This window comes from Varanus komodoensis, unplaced genomic scaffold (assembly GCF_004798865.1).
Source record: "Varanus komodoensis strain SLA01 unplaced genomic scaffold, ASM479886v1 scaffold33, whole genome shotgun sequence".
NCBI lineage: Eukaryota > Metazoa > Chordata > Lepidosauria > Squamata > Varanidae > Varanus > Varanus komodoensis.
Genome location: NW_025335817.1, coordinates 2,943,531 through 2,961,129, shown reverse-complemented (window position 1 = coordinate 2,961,129; position 17,599 = coordinate 2,943,531). Strand labels below are relative to the sequence as shown.

The 17,599-nt window shown below is 48.4% G+C and overlaps 3 protein-coding genes across 3 annotated transcripts in view; 1 reads left to right on the top strand and 2 right to left on the bottom strand.

Moving 5' to 3' along the window:
* Positions 1-206, bottom strand: part of RAB8B (RAB8B, member RAS oncogene family) — a 27,628-nt gene extending 27,422 nt beyond the window's left edge. Inside the window, exon 1 of the mRNA XM_044438550.1 lies at positions 69-206. Coding sequence (XP_044294485.1) covers positions 69-192 — 124 coding nt within the window. The 5' untranslated portion in view covers positions 193-206. The remainder of the gene's footprint in view (positions 1-68) is intronic.
* A 1,775-nt stretch (positions 207-1,981) lies between these two features.
* On the top strand, positions 1,982-7,028 carry RPS27L (ribosomal protein S27 like). Its single transcript, XM_044438552.1, has 4 exons — positions 1,982-2,119; positions 3,194-3,302; positions 4,653-4,763; positions 5,675-7,028. The coding sequence occupies exons 1-4, from the start codon at positions 2,114-2,116 to the stop codon at positions 5,701-5,703; spliced, it is 255 nt and encodes an 84-aa protein (XP_044294487.1). The 5' UTR covers positions 1,982-2,113; the 3' UTR covers positions 5,704-7,028.
* Positions 7,029-7,328: 300 nt separating this feature from the next.
* LACTB (lactamase beta) lies at positions 7,329-16,287 on the bottom strand. Its single transcript, XM_044438534.1, has 6 exons — positions 15,589-16,287; positions 15,416-15,482; positions 13,433-13,623; positions 12,725-13,058; positions 11,904-12,069; positions 7,329-10,352 (listed from the first exon to the last, which is right to left on the bottom strand). The coding sequence occupies exons 1-6, from the start codon at positions 16,285-16,287 to the stop codon at positions 9,791-9,793; spliced, it is 2,019 nt and encodes a 672-aa protein (XP_044294469.1). The 3' UTR covers positions 7,329-9,790.
* Between the last annotated feature and the right edge of the window lie 1,312 nt (positions 16,288-17,599).

Sequence of the window (17,599 nt, the reverse complement as noted above, 5' to 3'; positions counted from 1 at the left end):
CTCCCGGGTCGCCTGGGCGGCGGGGCTCGCGGGCGGCGGCGGGGCCGGCGCCGCGCCGCGCTGCTCACCGATGGTGGAGATGAAGGTGGTGTTGAAGGCGTCCTCGCTGAAGCGGAAGAGCAGGCAGGTCTTGCCCACGCCCGAGTCGCCGATCAGCAGCAGCTTGAAGAGATAGTCGTACGTCTTCGCCATCTTCGCGGGGACTGAGGGCGGGGCGCGCGGGGCGGGGCGCGCCGGCGCAGGGGGCGGGGCGCCAGCGCGGACGCACGAGCGCGCGCGCCAGGAGCTCCGCCCCCCGCGCGCAGGGGCGTCTGGGAAGGGTAGTCTTCTGGCTGGGCCTGAGCCGCGGCTCGTGGGAGGGGCTCCGCACGCCGCTGCCGCCCCCTGGCGGTTCTATCTAGCCATGTATTGACTTGTTGGCGGCATATCCTGCTATTTCCTCTTTTTAAGGAAGGCAGAGCGGCTGACATCATCATTCTCCTCCTCCTGCCCTGCAACAACAACCCTGTGAGGCAGGCCGGGCTGAGAGTCTGCGACTGGCCCCAAGTCACCCAGTTGCCTGCATGGCCGAGTGGGGACTCGAACCTGGATTGCCTAAGCCCCTGTCCTTCACTCTTGGCCGCTATGCCACATTGGCTCTCAAGGGTGCATGCTGGTGCAATCCTTTGTTTACACCTGTATGGGATTGCACCTTGAAACTCAGGGCAGTGAATGCAGCATGGTAGTCCTTCCAGGTCACGCTGGCCAGGGCTGTGGGGGTTGCAGCCCAGCATCCCTGCCCTGGGGTGGTGCGTTCTCTGAAATGTTTGATTATGCCTATCTTCCATAAGCACCATTCACAGCCATAAAGCATATACTTAAGTTGTATAACACGAACTTTTGCTCTCCTTATCATATGTTTAAGAAAACAGTCATGGGGCAAGTGAGCTTTGTCCTGGCCACCTACCCTGTCATGAACTTTGTGTTGTTCCCTGCTCCCTTGTTCTCCCAGCCTCAGATCACCTCCCTCTGTGACTTTGGTTCTGGTTCACTTACTCTGGTCTCTACTTTTGCTCATAAATTTATCGTATTTACTTCCCACATTTTTCCTCTTTCAAGGCATTCATATACATAAATCTTTCTCCATTTTATCCTCACAACAGCACTATGAGGTAGACTAGGCTACGAGTCAGTTACTGGCTCAAATTCACTAAGTGAGTTTCATGGCTGAGAGAGGACTTGTGTGGTCCAAACAGGAAGACTGTGCACTACACAAGGGCCAGACAACCCTTGAATATCCCTAAATAACCAGGCCATGGGTTCTTTGAGAGTTTAGTTCTTGCATAATCCAAGCTTTGGGTAGGGCTGGAACAGGTCTAAACCACTGCCAATTAGTGTAGAGAAGAAAGAGCTACATAGATCAAGGGTTTGCACAAGGCGGCAATTCCAGACCATGTTTAAACGAAAAAAGGACATGTTTAGACGAAACAAATGGGCCTTCAACATGGTAGGAATAGGAGGCCTTTCTCCGCCTGAACGCGGCCTAAGATTACGAGATGGTGCATGCTGGGAGTTGTAGGCCTCTCCTATGTTCAAACGTGGGTGAGGATCACTGCTGGTGCATGCTGGGAGCGGCTCTTCCTCATGGCCCTCTCTCGTGACCGAGGCAACGCGCTCCAGCGCCTCCTATCCAATCACGCAGCCCCTCCTCGGTCGCGGATTAGCATCGTGGGCGGGACGAAGCGCTGTCATTCAAACCTCATTGGCCATTCCGATTCACAGAACGCGGGCAGAGGGCGGGGGGAAGCCAACCTCAACGGTCCTTCAGGACTTACAAAGCACCTCAACTCACCGCTTCCCCAAAACGCCGCAAAGCGTATTTGAAAAGCCCGAGGATTTATTTGGCTCCGAAACAAGCCCCCCTCGCGAGGAAAGCCCTCCCCGGCCCGATTTCCGCTGGGACTGCGCGCCCTGACCACCGAGTCCTGGGCCTGGACTCCTAGAGAGTCCCGGAAGTGCGCCCTTGTCGCCCTGGAGACGGCCCTGGGGGCGGCCTGCGCCGCGCGTCCCGCGCTGGGCGTGTTGTTGTCCGGAGGGCGCCGCACTGTGGCGCGGGGAATGGGCCGACGGAGACATGCCTGTGAGTGGTCGTCCGGCGGGGCCGCGTTTCGGGGACAGGCGCCCGCCTGAGGCAGTGGGGTGCGGCCAGCGCTGACCGCCCGTTCCTCCCGCGAGGAATTGCGCGCGTCTTGGCGGCCTCGGTTTCCCAGAATCGGGGGCGGCGGGATCCCCCTGGCAGGGCCGGGAGCCGCGGACCTGCGCTTTCCCCGCTTGGCTTCCCAGCCCTCCGTATACTGGGGCACGTGTCCGCGACCCATCAGCCAAGCCTCCTTCCCTCGCCAGCGACACGGCGCGATTGCTGCCATCCCCGTAGCGTGAAGGTAGCGCCCCCCCCCCGCCGCGGCATGGCGTTTGAAGGGAGGAGGAGGTTTACATCCTTCTCCCCCCCTCGCCCACGTTCACACGAAGGTGCTGAAATGGGGCCCTTGTTAAGAGACGCCACCGCAACACCGAAGACGGCCAGTGTTATTTCTGCCCTCGAGAGCAGGCGGTGCAGCAACTGGCCGTGGCTGCACCCGTTGGCTGGGCAAGGCGCTCCTGGAGACTCTTTCCCCCGAAAACCCAGGCATCCTTGGGCTGCACGGCTGCTGTGACGGGGCTAATTTTAGAGTCAATGGAGGAGCCGCTCAGAAATTCACTGCACTTTTTCGAGGAATTGGCACACATTCCGCTAACTGAACAGATGGCACCCACCAAAGCCTAGTTAGAAAGATAAGTGAGGGACAGCTGGACCTGTAATAACACCACTCCTGCAGCAGCGTGTCTGCTTGACAAAGCAGGAGGAGAGGCCAAGATTACACGGGAAAAAAATTGGCAAGGAGAGGGGCTGGGTATCGGTTTGCCATGGTTAGATGCCACCATGGAGACGGAATGTTCTGGCTTGAAGGGACACAATCTGGTGGAAAATAGTTGAAATAAGGGGAAATTGCTATGGTTGTGCACTGCTGGTCAGTGAAGGGAAGGGATACCCCTTGGATTTCCTGCCTTAGATGCCAAAATGATCTAGTGGGTATTTGGTAGAAAATGTCCAACCAAGTTAACAAATTCTGCTTTGTGGTATCCACTATTATCTTGCCTCTGGTACCTTGCATAGTTGGCTAGAGACTTGATTCACCCATCTTCAGAGGAAGAAAAGAGAAAGCACAAAAAGAAGCGTTTGGTACAGAGTCCAAATTCCTACTTCATGGATGTCAAGTGTCCAGGTAACTATTTTTTAATGTGTTTTCTCTGGCAATGGATCATAGAAAACTTGCTGCAAAACACAGATGAGGTTGGAATTTGCATGTTGAATCCTCCATTTGTGACTTAAGGAAAGCAAAGCCAAGGTCAGATGAATGGATCATTCGATTCTCTTAATTTATAATCTAGCCCATCAAATTAATAAGAGGAACAAATCTGTTCAGCATTTCAGTGATAAATGCCTAATGCTTACCGGGGGTTTTAAAGCTTTTCTTTGGTTTCGTAATGGGTTATTTTAATTTTGCGTATACAAAATGATTTTGCTGCTTCCAACCATTTTGCTAAAGCTCTGCATTATACAAGTATAACATATAATATGTAGAATAGGTCGGTTATTCAACACTATTGATTCAGTATTCTCAAATATGAACACTTGTTCAGTAGAAACATTTTTGGCATCTATCTCCTTTGCTATAATACATACTTCTAAGTATAAAGGTCAGCTGTATGTTTTCTTTCGAGAAAAAAAGGCCTTTGCTTGCTCATGCAGTGTTGCACGCAGCTTAGAATCTGCTGATATGGCTCATTTCCCACTTTCATTTCTGATATACTGCAGTTACTTATTAGCCTGGATTACTCTGAAGGTCAAGTTGTTCAAATAGTTCCAGCCCAAAGATTGTATTTGAAAGTGTGATTAATGGAGGACTGTCATGTTTAGACCAGTGTTGTCTGAAGATTGTAGCCCATTACTTACTTGGCCCTTCTGCTGGCTCACATTCCGCATGTGATAGATACTATCTCCCATATGGGTAGACTTGAGTCCTCAGGAGCCCTAAAATGGCTGTTTCTTGTGAACCACTCAGGTACTGCTTGTCCTATCCAGAAGCTTCTGGAAGCACTGGAAGCTTCTGACTGACCCTGTTCACACAAAGAAACAACCAAGCCTGCTCACCATGGTTTGGCTGGGACTGAGTGACACTGACTCCTGACCACCCACCCCTTCTGGCGCACTAAGCCACAAGGTTCTCCCTGGCATCTGAACCTGGGTCTCTGAGGGAGAAACCAGCCAGTTATGACTCGGAGAGCACCACAGTCGAACAGCTGCTGGCTAGCTGACCACCGGGGCTGGCCTCTGACAGCAAAGCGGGCATTTGCTCCACTGAAATTAATGACAACTGTAGAGGGGGAAAGAGAGCCAGGTTCAAGCGTCCAGTCAGCGGAGAGGGAGCAGAATATTCACTGACATTTGCACACTGACTGGAATCTGAGACCATAGCCTGGCACTGGGCACTTGGTTTGATAACTGCAGTGTGACATTGGGGTGCATCTATTTGCACGAGCAATGCCTGTTTGTGTGTTTGTTTTACATTCAGGATGCTACAAGATTACCACAGTGTTCAGCCATGCCCAGATGGTAGTGCCGTGTGTCGGATGTGCGACTGTCTTATGCCAGCCAACGGGGGGCAAGGCCAGGCTCACAGAAGGTAGGGGACTGCACTGGACTCCCCAGTCCTGCCACCCGCATGCAGAAAGCTCCATGGATGTCATGTCTTAGCATTCGTTGGCAGGAGTCATCCCCTCAAAGATGCCAGTCATTTAAGAAATTCTTGCGGCTGTCTCTCCCTCAAGTCTCGGAAGGCAATCCCCACTAGAGAGACAGTATTGGACTTCGTGGGCCAGTAGTTCGACTGGCTTGATTACAGGACTTTTGTTTGTTTTTTTGGGTGACCGAATATTCCTCTGGAAGGACACTCTTACTTCAGCAGTTGAAGAACAGGGATTTTTAATTTTTGCATAACTGAAAGTATAATGTTCTAATTCTTCTCAGAAACAGGAAAAGGTGATGAGAGGCAAGGAAAAATATAAATTTATAAAATAGGGACTTGGATTGTGGGAACTGACTGACAAAGAAAATCCACTTTTAGCAAAAATTGCCGTACGGGTTGCAAAGGATGTGGTTCTGGGTCCTGCCAGGAGTTGCGGACCCCCCTTTCTGTCTGTCTGCATAGTGCTGTTCCTCAGGAAACTGAACTAAGGATGGGACTGCATAACTGGAGTCCTGTACCCATTGATACACACAGAGATAGGGATGGGGGTCTTTGGAGTATATGAGAGCTCCCTGCATTCTGTGCTATGATTTTGATAAATCTGAATATGCAAATGGCTACTGTGTTAAAGAGATTGCATTCTGGTCTCTGGGGGAGAATATATTAAGATAAACATCAGTGCTAATTGCCCAGTCAGCCTTTGGCTAAAGGAGGCTGTAGAACCTTTAGGCCCATTACAAAGAAAATACATGCTGGAGGATCCTGTCATTCAAGTTTTCCTGAGGAATTGTCTGTAAAACCTTTTTAGTTCTCATAAACCTGTTGTTTGCTTTCTTCCTCCTTTCCAGGCTGTTCATTTAGAAGAAAACAACACTGAACTTGCTGCTGCGTATTCCATCACTGGAAGCCTTATGTGTCTGACAATGCTGCTTAATCTAGCAAGTTAATTATGCCTGGCTTTGCAGTCCCACCCCCTGAAAACACCAAGGATGGGCTGCTTGTCTTACACGCAGATTGTGTGTGCATGTCTGGAGATTTCTGAACTCTATTTTATAGCTTTTGTTATATAATCAACATTGAATGTACAGGGCTCTTAATTATCTAAGTAATTTTAAAATAAGATGCATTTTTCTTCTTGGTAATTTTGGTTGCTGTGGTAAATTATTTGTAATGAGCCTCGCAAAACCTGTGTTAGAAACCTCTTCCCTAAGTGTTTACTTTTTAGTTTTGCTGCTTCTACAGCCTTAAACCCTGATTATCTGAGAAGATCTACTTTATAAAGTGAATAAAAGGTAAATAAAATGGGAACTTTGGAACTTGCAAGACTCTCTGGAAAGTCCTTCCACAGAATGTTTCCTAGAAGACATTCCTGTAGATCTGCTAATAGGTTCCTGGTTGGTCAACAAACTGGGCATTATTTGAAAGCCTGCATGCCTTGCTGTTATTTTCCCTCAAATTATGCTCAGATGCAGACTTGTCAAATCTTTCCTGATTGTTTTTTGCCAAAACAGGCTCCGTGCAAGGTACAGCACATACTTTGCATGTGGAAGGTCCCAAGGTCAGTCCCTGATGCCATTTCCAGTTAAAAGGATCAGGTGGCAGGTGAAAGGAAAGCGTTTGTACCTGACCCTGGAGTTATTACTGTCATAGGTGGAGAAGCAGTCTGACTGGAAGGAGGCCTCGGACCGCAGGGCTCTTGTGCCTGACTGTATTTTACCACTCTGAAATGAACTTGTCCCACTAGCCCACGGAGCTATCTGTGCCTCCCAGACTATTGCTGTTAGGGTAAATAAATAGTCACCTGCAAGACCAAGACTTGAGACAGAAGTGCCTGAAAGGAGTTTTTGGCTGTGGACAGGTCCTAGGGCTGTTACATTCCCGAACTGTTTCAGGAATGTGTAAATGATTAAAGGAGCGGCTTTATTGCAAATTTCCTTGAACCAGGATAATTTGTGCTACAGCAGCCATAGTTGTCACAGCCTGTGGCATATCCTGTATTTGATAATGTTCAAAATGTATCTGGCAATGCAGGCTTAATAAGTATCTGAAACAATGGCACCTGTTTAAAGGTAAACAGTCTTCTGAGTAGGAATAAACCCAGTTAATCACAAACAGATGTATACCTTTCCCCTGAACTCAACCTGTATTTTGTGCTTTTTAGAAGTTTGCTTCTGAATCAATAAACTGCTTGATAAGCAATAACATGTGAGCTGTTTCACTGCACTTGAAAAATGTTAACAGCAGTTTAAGTAGGAAAGCTTATAATTTTAGTTAAATATGCAATTACCATTACAAACCCATTTTTTAACAAGCTTGTATAAACTTAGGTACATGAAGGTGGAGGGGGGAGGTCTTACCTGTTTACAGCAGCCACGTCATCTAGTAGTCCATGCAGCCTTTAGAAACTTTGCTCTGTGCAACTTGAGGCTACAAAGAAGGAATTGGTCTCCCAGATCCCATAATCTACATCTCCTGCTAAAAAAGGAGGAATCCAAACAAACATTAGCATTCTGTCAGCAATAGGAAATGTTTATTAAATAAGGCAGATCAAAAAACCAATTACCATAATTAAAATATGTAAGTAGGCAGTTTACATGATTAGAAGCCAAAAGAACCAGTTAATTCTAAGACACCTGTAGGACAGTAAAAAAAAATAGAGCAAGGAACTCTTAACTTTGCATATGCTAGGTCCAAAAAGTGCATCTCCAAAAGAAAGGTGAGTCCTACAAAGAATGGTAGGCATCCTTTTACTTGATCAAACTCTTAAAATTCAAACAGGCAAAGACAAGAATCGCCTACCACCCTTGGAAAAATAATATTAATAGACTGATCCTAATTACAAAGATAAATGTAACTGAAGGTTTCTGACCAGGCACCTCAAGATAGAGAGGAAGAAAATACTGGTATCCACTTTAGAACCTTCCCCATTAAAAAGTTTGAAATCAGTTTACCCAACAGTGATGCTAAACATGAATAAGTGGTTTGAGGTATTTTATAAAGGAACCTCTTAACAGACTTGCTCATAAAAAGATGCCGTTTAAACACTGCATGTCTGTGCGAAGAGAATATCAAAGGCTGGTTGGTACAAATACCCTCCAAATGTGTTAATACCAGAAGGCCTGTGCTGTCACCAGGTGGCAAGTCATGCTGCTGATCCCACCCACAACGTTACACCGCTGGACCAGCCCTGAGAACTAAGCGTAGGCTCCTGTGCATGGACACATACAGCGCCCCACCCTCATGCACTGGGATCAGGCCCATGCCAGAGGCCAAACTCCTCAGTCACATACAAATCCTTCGTATGTGCAGTGCATGACAGAGGGCAAGTTCTGGCCAAGCCTGGGCTATCGTCCATCAAGCACTCAAATCTGCACTTAAAGCAGACCATAACATGACTAGAAACGGGAGAAGGGGGATTTTTAAACAAGTCCAGGAATATGAGAGAGGCTAGTAAAACAGGCATGCTAGAGGGTCTGACGCAAGCTAGCAAACAAAACTAGGCTGCAAAACCCAATCCAGCCATTAAGGCAAACCCACCGTTCATGCTTTCACAACCTACATGCCTAAGAAAGTGAAATACAGACACCAGTGCAATTAAGTCTCCCTTGAAGAAATGATGGGATGCTAACAACAGTAAAAGAGAGTGCTTGAATATAATTGAGTAAAACTACCATGTAAGAGTCTTCTAGCCTGAATCGATGTTTGCTCAGAAGCAAGTCCTATTTATTTAACAGAGGTTACTCCTAAGCAAACATACACAAAGTTGCAGCTTTTGATAAACTTTGTAAATATCTCTCAAGGCTTTAAGACTTCCCCTTTTGAAAAGCATACTTGCAGTAAAGGGTTAGAAAATGAACAGGATGGCATTTGGATGAATGATGAACCAACGAAGTCCTCTCCTAAAGACCACACAATATTGGCAATGAGTCATGCCTAGGAAAGGCTATTAAGATGACATATCCTTTGAGAACAAGCCTGCCAAATTCTGAGGCCAGCAGCAGCTTTGGTGCCGTAATCAGCAGACAAAAGTGTGAAACCCCCGGAAACGCAAAACTACCTTTAAATACAGGGAAATTGTATTTGGCCAGCAAGTTGTTTAATAAAGCAAAACATTGTATCCATCTGCTTGGGATTAAGTCCCTTTGCACATGGATGGGCAACATGTCAGGGCTCAAATGTAAATGTATTTATACGCTAAGGAGTTTGCTCTGATTTTATGTGGAAGACCAATCCCACCATAACTGCAGGATTAATTTTAGCCGCTTTCTTCAATGGCAGTCAACATTACTAACATGAAGGAATGAGTCCTGTTAATAGCCTAAGAGATGGGACGGGGGGGGGGGGGAATCAACCCACCCATGTCTTCCTGAGCTGTCTGGCTGCTCCAAAAATGGGGATAATAAGTTAGTTACCCTGGGCAGGTCACTCCCTGCTGACTCCCTCTATTCCTAGCCAAGAGCTGGTACCCTGAAATGTGGGCTTGTTCCAAAATCCGGCATGAAAGAGCTGCTGTTCCTCGCTTCAGCACTGCTGTGGAAATGCTGCGAGTGCAGGGACACCCACCGAATTATGCCATTCACCTTGCAACTACAATTCTCAAAGAGGAGAGCCTCTGCCAAGGAGCACATGCACATCTGGCCTCCGGTGTGTGGTTACCCCGAGTTTCCAAAGCAGACATTCATTTTCCATATTAATCAACTTGCAAGAAAAAAAGAGGTGAAGTTATTTGATCCAGATTTGGCTTCAGGTATCAAAAGCAAGTGCTGCTGGTGCTTTGGGCAATTTGGCTTGGAGTAACTGCAAGGCATGATTCTCCTTTGACGAAGGGCTGTTGGTCCCACCCAGCGGCTTCCCTGAGTGACCGGTTTTAATGCAGCGCAGTTGGGATGTGAGCCCTGCTTGGCAAAGAGACCTTCAGCTTGATTAACACCAGCTGGCTTTCTGCGTGTCTTTCAGAACCTTGCTTAGTTGGGCAAGCTGTTTTGTTCAGTGCACTGAGCTAGATTGTCCTTTTCAAATTCCATGGCAATCTTCAGGGCTGTGCCGTCGAGGAAGACTGACTGCGTGTTGCAAAGAACTGCGACCACCACACCCCGCGGTGGCACCTGGAAGACGCCGTTCGCTCCCTCCGAGGCCGGTTCTTTGGGCAAGATGAGGAGGGTGCTGCTAGCCCCCACTGCCCCTCCACTGTGGAAGGTGTAGTACCGCTGCCGCCTGCAGAAGCCACAGTCCTGCTTCCCCTCCATCACAAACCACGCCATCCCGTATTTAGGATCTTCATACCGGGTTGTCTCTATGCTCGGGCCTGCTGTCCAGAGCACTGCTATCGTGCTGGGCTTGAGATAACCAGGAAGGACTCCCGTGCCAAGTTTCCCCAACTGCCCCAGTTGATAGCTATACAGCATGGCATTCCCAAACTTCAGAAGGTCGCCCACAGTGGACTGGAAGCCTCCACCAGCCCACTTGTAAGAGTTGTCTACGTAGGGAGCATTGACCAAATGGCCTTTTTTGTTATGGATGTAGTACCTGGAAACGAAAGCAAGACAGCTGGTCAGCTACAGGAAGCACTTGGCATCCAGATGCACTACAGGTTACAGGCTGGCTTGCTTCAGAAACTGCACAAGGGAAGAAAGCACAAGGTGACAGTCACCAATCCAACTTTTTCTGCCAGCAAGCAGTTGTGATAAAGCAGGGAAAGACTTAGCTGTGGACCCCAAGTATGCATTCTAAATGGAGAAGAATTATAAAACAGGAGGGCTTCGCTGAAAGCTTGATCAAAGGTGTCAAAAGCTGCAGAGTCCAAGAAGCAGGCTTGCCCTCTGTCTCACATCCGTACCACAACATGCGTTCTTTCCCCCTTTACTCTATTGGATACTCAAAATGCATTGGAACCGAACACGCATGAGCTTTTCACTGCACCGGATTTTAGACAATGCAAAGAGCTGGAAGGTGGCAGAATTCTCTGGTTTTAGAATATTGTTCCCAGCCACACAGAAACCTTAAACTAAATTCTACCCTGCTCTCTTTCATCCTGACTTATTAAGTACCTGTCAGCACTTTGCAAGTAGCTCTCTCTGACAAGACAAAGGTGTTCAGAAGAACGACCCTATTCTTTGTAGTTACCAACCATTGTTTCCCTTCTCATAATAGAAAGAGCAAGTGCAGGAACCCAGACTGTTTGCGTGCTCCTCGAAATTACACACAGTTAGAGCTGGATTGGGGCATTAGTGTAAAGAGGCCATTTATGTATGGCTATTTGCACTCGATCACAAAGGGACCTGTGCTTCCCAATTAAGAGAATACAGTGTGGATAGGCCGCATTTGGATCCCAATGCAAATTTGATTCATAATTGCAGGTTCCTGTTTTATCAGTGGCTGGATCAAGAAGTAACTTCTATACGAAGACTTCCCACTTACCTGGATCTGGACAAACATGTACAATTTCATTTGGCTTTCAGAGCCACCTCTTAATGGCAAAGAAAGCTTGAAGATGTTGCTATAAATGTAGGGCCTCTCATGGCACTTTACAAGTATTCCCAGCCCTTTGGAGTTGCTGTCTAAAACACAGAGGGATGCCTGGCCTCCTAAACCTAGCTTGGGTCCTTGAGTCCCTTAGTGCACGGTCCTAGTTGGCTTCTGTTCCTGTGAGGAAACACAACACTGAACATACAGCAGTTTTGGAGTCTCCGCTGCCTCCCATGGCTAATCCTTTTTAATTAAAAGGTGTGCAGTGAGATTGCCAGGGAACATTGGAGCCAAGTCAGGTAGTGACTGGAAGGAATGCCATGATTCAGCATTCGCATGGCAGATCCAGAAGGTCTGTCAGAGCCCTTCTCAGACATGCAACGTGATTCTAAGTACTTTAACTCTGGCGGGTCCAAGAACAGCCAGGTGAGTTGTGCTGAAGAGGAAGTTCGCCTGATGAAGTGCCGGGCGAGCGTACTGTCATATGACTGCTGCAGTGTCAGGGAACACAGGAGGCCGAGGACCCCCAGAAGACTCATCCTGTATCTCCAGCCCAAGCAAAGGGCCAACGACTGCGGGAGGCACCCTGGACATGCCTGCATGGCCATTTACCTTGCTCTGTTGTAAATCAGTGGCTCGTTATCATCCGGTCCTGTTGCCAACATATCCAGATCACAAAATATTTTGCGCATGTAGTCCGTGAATTTCTGACCTGAAGCTCTTTCCACAACAGCACTCAGAAGAGTAAACCCGTGAGTTGAGTACAAAAACTGACTCCCTTGAAGACATGGAACAAGAGGCACCGATTTCACACATTCAGTACAAAGGAGAGTATCTTGGTCTTTTTACCTTTTGGTCTACTTGCTAAGGCTGTTGCGATGAGGCAAGAGGCAAAATACGTACGAGCTTATGAAACACACACCCCACTGAGGTCCACCTGGTGCCACCTTTGCTCTCTTTTTGGCTCCAGGTTAAGAGTGCCACTTATGACAGGCCATTTAGATTTATATTGTATTTGGATAGTATGTCAACTGCTTAGCAGCTCTTATGACTTCATCTGTGTAAAAGTTTAAATGTGGCTTTTAAATTCTGTATTGCATTTTTATGTTTTAATTATTCTGTACTGTATATTATTGTTTCTTATCTGCTGTTGAGAACCTCCCAGAAAGCTTCAGCTATTGGGTAATATAGAAATAATAGTAATAGTATTACTACTGCATGTGTCATATGCAAAACAGGCAGAACGAACAAACTCAGGAAAAGAAGAATATGGAGAAAAGCTCACAGTGCATCACAGTGCAGATGAAGGAGGCAAGGCGGATTAAATCCCATGCCCGTGGCAACAGGCCACTAAAAGAAACAAGTTATGCACTGGCATGCCCACAACCAATCTATAGGAAGACGTTTGTGAGAAAGGGTTCAAAGGACCTCACCTGGTTTAAAGAACAAAGGATCATCTTTAAATATATTCAGTGAATCAATCACACTCTCATATTTTTCTTTCAAATAATACTCTTCATGTTCAAACTCCCTTTTCCTCCTTCCCTTTTTGGCACCCTTGCCCTCGTGTTCTGGCTTGACCTTAGCCCAGTCGGTCTTTTCCGAGCCTTGGTCTTCTCTCGCTTTTGAGGCAGCTTTTGTCCCATCTTGTGCAGCCTTTAGTGCCCTGTTGGCCTTTTCTTTCTCTTCCTTTACTTTGGAAGCATCTTTCTCATAGTGGCGAATTCCACTTAAATGTGAAGCAAGCAGTCTTGTTGTGATGGTGACCTAGATTTTTAAAAGACACTGCCTCAGATTCACTACGATGCAGTAACATGTGTATCATTGTACATTTACAGCTACAATACATTCACAATACTTTGCCGGGGAAGACTTGGAGAAGACCATCTACCGATCAGCTGACAACTAGCTCCACCAAAACTTACAGTAGAGGTCTCCAGGTCAGGGGAGGGATTTTCCTGCCCCCGGGGAAAGAGAGCGTATTTCCCTCCTGTAGAGATAAACATTTTCTTCTTTATTCCTTAAAAATAGTTATTGTGTGTTAATCATTGTCCAGCATCTGTTACAGATATATGTGGCTGGATATCTAAGCACCACCACCCAGCCACCAGCAGCAGCTGTGAACAGCAAGTCTCATTTACCTTTTCACCTTCATATTCCTTTTCAGGAAATTCTGGAACATATTTCTGCACAGGAGCATCTAAATCCAGCCTTCCTTCTTCCCACAGCTTGGCAACAGCAACCATAGTCAGCGATTTGCTAATGCTAGCAATCCGTGCAACAGTCTCTGGCTTGCAGGGCACACGATTTTCTACATCAGCATAACCCATACCTTAAAAGGAATAAGAAATTACTGTTAAGTGGTGTTCCATGCACTGACGCACTTCAAAGCCATGAAAATCAAAAGAGTTTGCTAAGTTGACAAAAGCTCTTCACACTGTTTCCCAGCTATAAAAGACATGCACTTAGGGTTAACCAATTCTGAGCCCAGGAATTTGTTTGTACTATCAGAACACAATGAAACTTGCACAAGAAGGACATATGGGTATGTTTGGTTGTGTTGGTTTTGATGTTTGTCTTTACTGTTTGTAAACTGCTTTGGATTTTGTTTCCAGTGAGAAGCAGTACAAATTGCTACTAACAACCATGACCATGAACTCCATGGTAACAAGATTTATTTCAGCAGTTTAATGTAAGATGTGAGGGCTGTCATTTGGTTGCTACTATTGTTAAAAAAACGGGAGTCAAATATCCTTGCCAATCTACAGCAAATCAGCCAGAACTACAGGCTGATCCTGACCTGCCCTCTGCCCACTCCTATTCTTATTCCTGGTACAAGTTAGACCAGTCTCAGCTGGATTAAGAGATGCCTCTTCCCTGTGGGAAGCAGGTAAGCACAAACCTCAAAGAGGGTATATTTTGAGTCAGCAAACAGGGAACACCTAAGCGAGTTTTATTTATTTAAAGCTTTTATATCCTGCCCTTCACAGTGCGTTTCTAGTACATGTTTGTCTGTCTATGCAAGTGCTATGAAGTCTTGCAATCGCACTGCTTTTGGACTTCCTTGACCACATTTAAGCCCCTCTCATAAATGTGCTAGTAGTACTTTATCAGTACTGCTTATATTATAAGCAGGCCTTCTTCTGCAGAAAGGGTTTTCCCCCCTTTTCAAATGGTTTGTAGGTTTTACAGATTCCTAAACTCATTTCATAATTAAAATTAATGTGCCTCACAGACCAAGACAATTATAATCCACTCATGAACACAAAGAAATGCTTAGCTTTCAGAAGCAATTGTGAGGAATGGACATAAACCTTCTTGGGAACTACACAGGCCAAGAGCAATAGCATAAAATTACAGTCACTCATTCCATAGCGGAGGAGCAACTTGCAACTTGGACATATTCTACATGATCTGGCTGAAAAAAGCTGTAAGTGGTGGCATACCCCGCATCCAAGAAGCTATGCTTTCATCCCAGAAGTAGCTCTACTGAAAGAATTTTCATTGCATAAGATACTACAAAAGCGAGAGGCAGTGTGGTGTAGTGGTTAACAGCACAGGACTGGGACTCTGGTGACCAGGGTTCTAGTCCCCCTTCATCCACGGAGACTACTGGGTGGCTTTGGGCCAGTCACAAAATCTCAGCCCAGCCCACCTCGCAGGGTTGTTGTGGGGATAAGACAGAGAGCAGGGGGAGAATGAAATAAGCTACTCTGAGTTCTTCCTACGAAAAAGGGTGGGACGCAAATCAAACAAATCAGAAATAGTGTCAAGGTATGGCACGGGTTGGCTCATTGCCGTGATACCATGAATAAGTGCCTAAGTGGGGGTGTCCTGCGGGGAAAGAAGACCCAGGAAGCTGGTGACCCCATAAGCCAGGGGGCTGGAAGAACGGCGGTGCCCAAGCTCTGAAAAAGGACCGGGAAGCCCTGGAGGGAAGGGCCGGTGGGGCAGGCAGAGGAAAGGCCTGAGCGAGTGCGCGAGCGGCCGAGGGAAAGGAGGCATGGCAGAAGCACAGGGCAGGCGACCGGCACGGGAGGCTGCCCGGAAAGGGAAGGGGCCCGGCTGGACGGCGGGGCAACGCGCGGGCTGGCCGAGGAGCGCAGCGAAGGAGCAATGCTCACCTTCTGACCAGACTTCTTTTCCATCTACTGAAACGCCGATTACCATTCCAGGGGCCCCCACTTCATCCTAGGGCAATAAAACACTATTTGAGTTCTCGCGGTTCTCCTGAGCATGTGCAGAGTTCAAGAGCCTCCCGCCGTCCTCCAGGCCCCTTGCTTCGGGCTCCACTCACCTTCACCCGCTGGAGAAGATCCCTGCTGCGGGCCACGGCCCGGCCGAAGTCCTCTCCTCGCGGCGGCGGCAGCGGCGGCGCCTCCCTTCGCCCCCCGCCGCCGGCCTCCTGCTCCTCTTCCGCCGCGGCGGCGGCCGCCGCCACGGCCGCCAGCGCCGCGCCGAGCCCCAGGCCCAGCTGCCAGCCGCGCCGCCGAAGGACCGTCCCCCGCGGGACTCCGAGCCCAGGCCCGCCGCCGCCGCTCCAGGGCCGCCTCAGGCACGAGCAGCGCCGCAGCGCCGCCAGGACGCGCAGCATCGCGGCTCGGCCTCGAGCGCCGCTAGGAGACGCGCCAGGCGCCGAGCGCCTCGAGCGGAGCATGCGCAGAGCAGGGCTCGGGCGGCCGCGGGCGGGAGGCGGAGCGGCGTCCTTTGCGTATGCTAATCGGGGCGAGTCTGCGCGAGAAGCTCCGCCCACGCGGTCCCTGCCGGGCGGCGAGCGGGCGGCGCTGGCTGGACCTGCCGGTTCCCAGCGTTCGAGGCTGACGGGCGGGTAGGCCCCGCGGGAGGGTCCTGTGGGCGCCCCCTCGACATGGCTCCTGTCAGGGGCGCGGGCCCATCCGCAAAGGGCCCCCGTGGCGGGCCTGGCCTGCAGGTCTCCGCCTAACGATGCATAGGATCGCGCCCCTTGTTCAGTTGCTTGTTCTAGACCGAGCAACATTTTTACTCCTACTTCAGCCTGTCCCGATTGCTTGGAACCATCTCTGCCTTGGGCTCAATTTATGGCTCTCTTATTTAAATATTTAAAGCATTCAGCTCTTATTTAAATATTTAAAGGATTTCATGCCGTGCTTACAAATTTCGTCAAAGCAAGATATTCTCTGATGTGACACACAAGGAAAACGAATGAGGAGGGAAGAGGAAAGTCAGTGGCTCTGTTGGCCTTTCCATCTTTCAAGAACTTTGGCACGCGTTCCACTGAAGTGAAGTACACATATGCTGGTGGATGGTGCCCGTTAGCTTTTTTCCCCCTCTGAGAAGCAGAGAGAGCCACAATGTGGGAAGGGATGGAAAATGGAGAGCCAACCCTTTAGATATGAACACTCTATGTAACGAAGTAGCACAGAGGGGTCCAGGAAATACAACAGTTCTTGCCTCTTTCATCGTGTGTGATGAAGTTTTGAACTATTGCGCCGGGCGCAAAGCCAGATGAAACCACTTTCAGATGTGCAATCAAGAGTCAGACCAGGTGGGACCCATTTTGGCCTGTGTTGTTTTACTTCTCATTACTCGTTTCTCAATAAAACCAAGTCATTTATCATATGCCAAATTCACATCCAGTACAGACACGGCCTGGCCTCACTTAGTGGAGCTTGACTCTGGGAGATTACTTACAGCAACAAGATCATTTGCATGATTACCCTTCCTGCGTTTGCATTTTAATACTGGAATTCCGTCTGCAACATTTCTAAGTAGCCAGGGGCAGAGCAGCTCAGGATATGCTTGTGTGTCAGACCCACCATCCACCCATCTAGACCAGCACTGTCACCCCGGGCTGGCAGCAAAGGCTTTTTGGGGGTCCTGGCAGGCATTTCTACAGCCCTACGCAGAGATGCGGCCTGAGTCAAACTGGGGAGGTTCTGGGTGCAAACCCGGTGCTTGCCACTGTCCAGCTTCCCATGGGAAGCCCCCAACTCTCCCTACCTGGCACCTCAAGCCCTCCTAGTTTGCCACTGAGGACTAGAAGCATGCATGCAAGCAGGTGTCTGGCTCTGCAGAAAGTCTCTGTGTGAGCAAAGAGCAACAAGGCCCCATGAGACCAATAAACTCAGCGAAGTGGCTCCACTGGATCTCAGGCCATGCTTGATGGAACACCATACAAGGGCCCAACGGAAAGCAAGGAACTGCACAAAAATGGCACTGGACCAGGTACACCCTTTATCCCTCCAGGCCAGAGGTAAATTCTTTCTTCTCTGTTTTCACACACACACATTCTCTCTCTCTCATTCTCCACAAAGAACCCTTAAAGTGGG

Coding starts and splice junctions, on each gene's coding strand:
- RPS27L (XM_044438552.1), top strand. Junction 3,303..4,652: donor CATGGATGTCAAGTGTCCAG/GTAACTATTTTT, acceptor TTTTACATTCAG/GATGCTACAAGATTACCACA. Junction 4,764..5,674: donor CAAGGCCAGGCTCACAGAAG/GTAGGGGACTGC, acceptor CCTCCTTTCCAG/GCTGTTCATTTAGAAGAAAA.
- LACTB (XM_044438534.1), bottom strand. CDS start 16,287: ATGTTGCTCGGTCTAGAACAAGCAACTGAACAAGGGGCGCGATCCTAT. Junction 13,624..15,415: donor AAAAGAAGTCTGGTCAGAAG/GTGAGCATTGCT, acceptor ATTCCTTTTAAG/GTATGGGTTATGCTGATGTA. Junction 10,353..11,903: donor CTGATTTACAACAGAGCAAG/GTAAATGGCCAT, acceptor TTTCGTTTCCAG/GTACTACATCCATAACAAAA.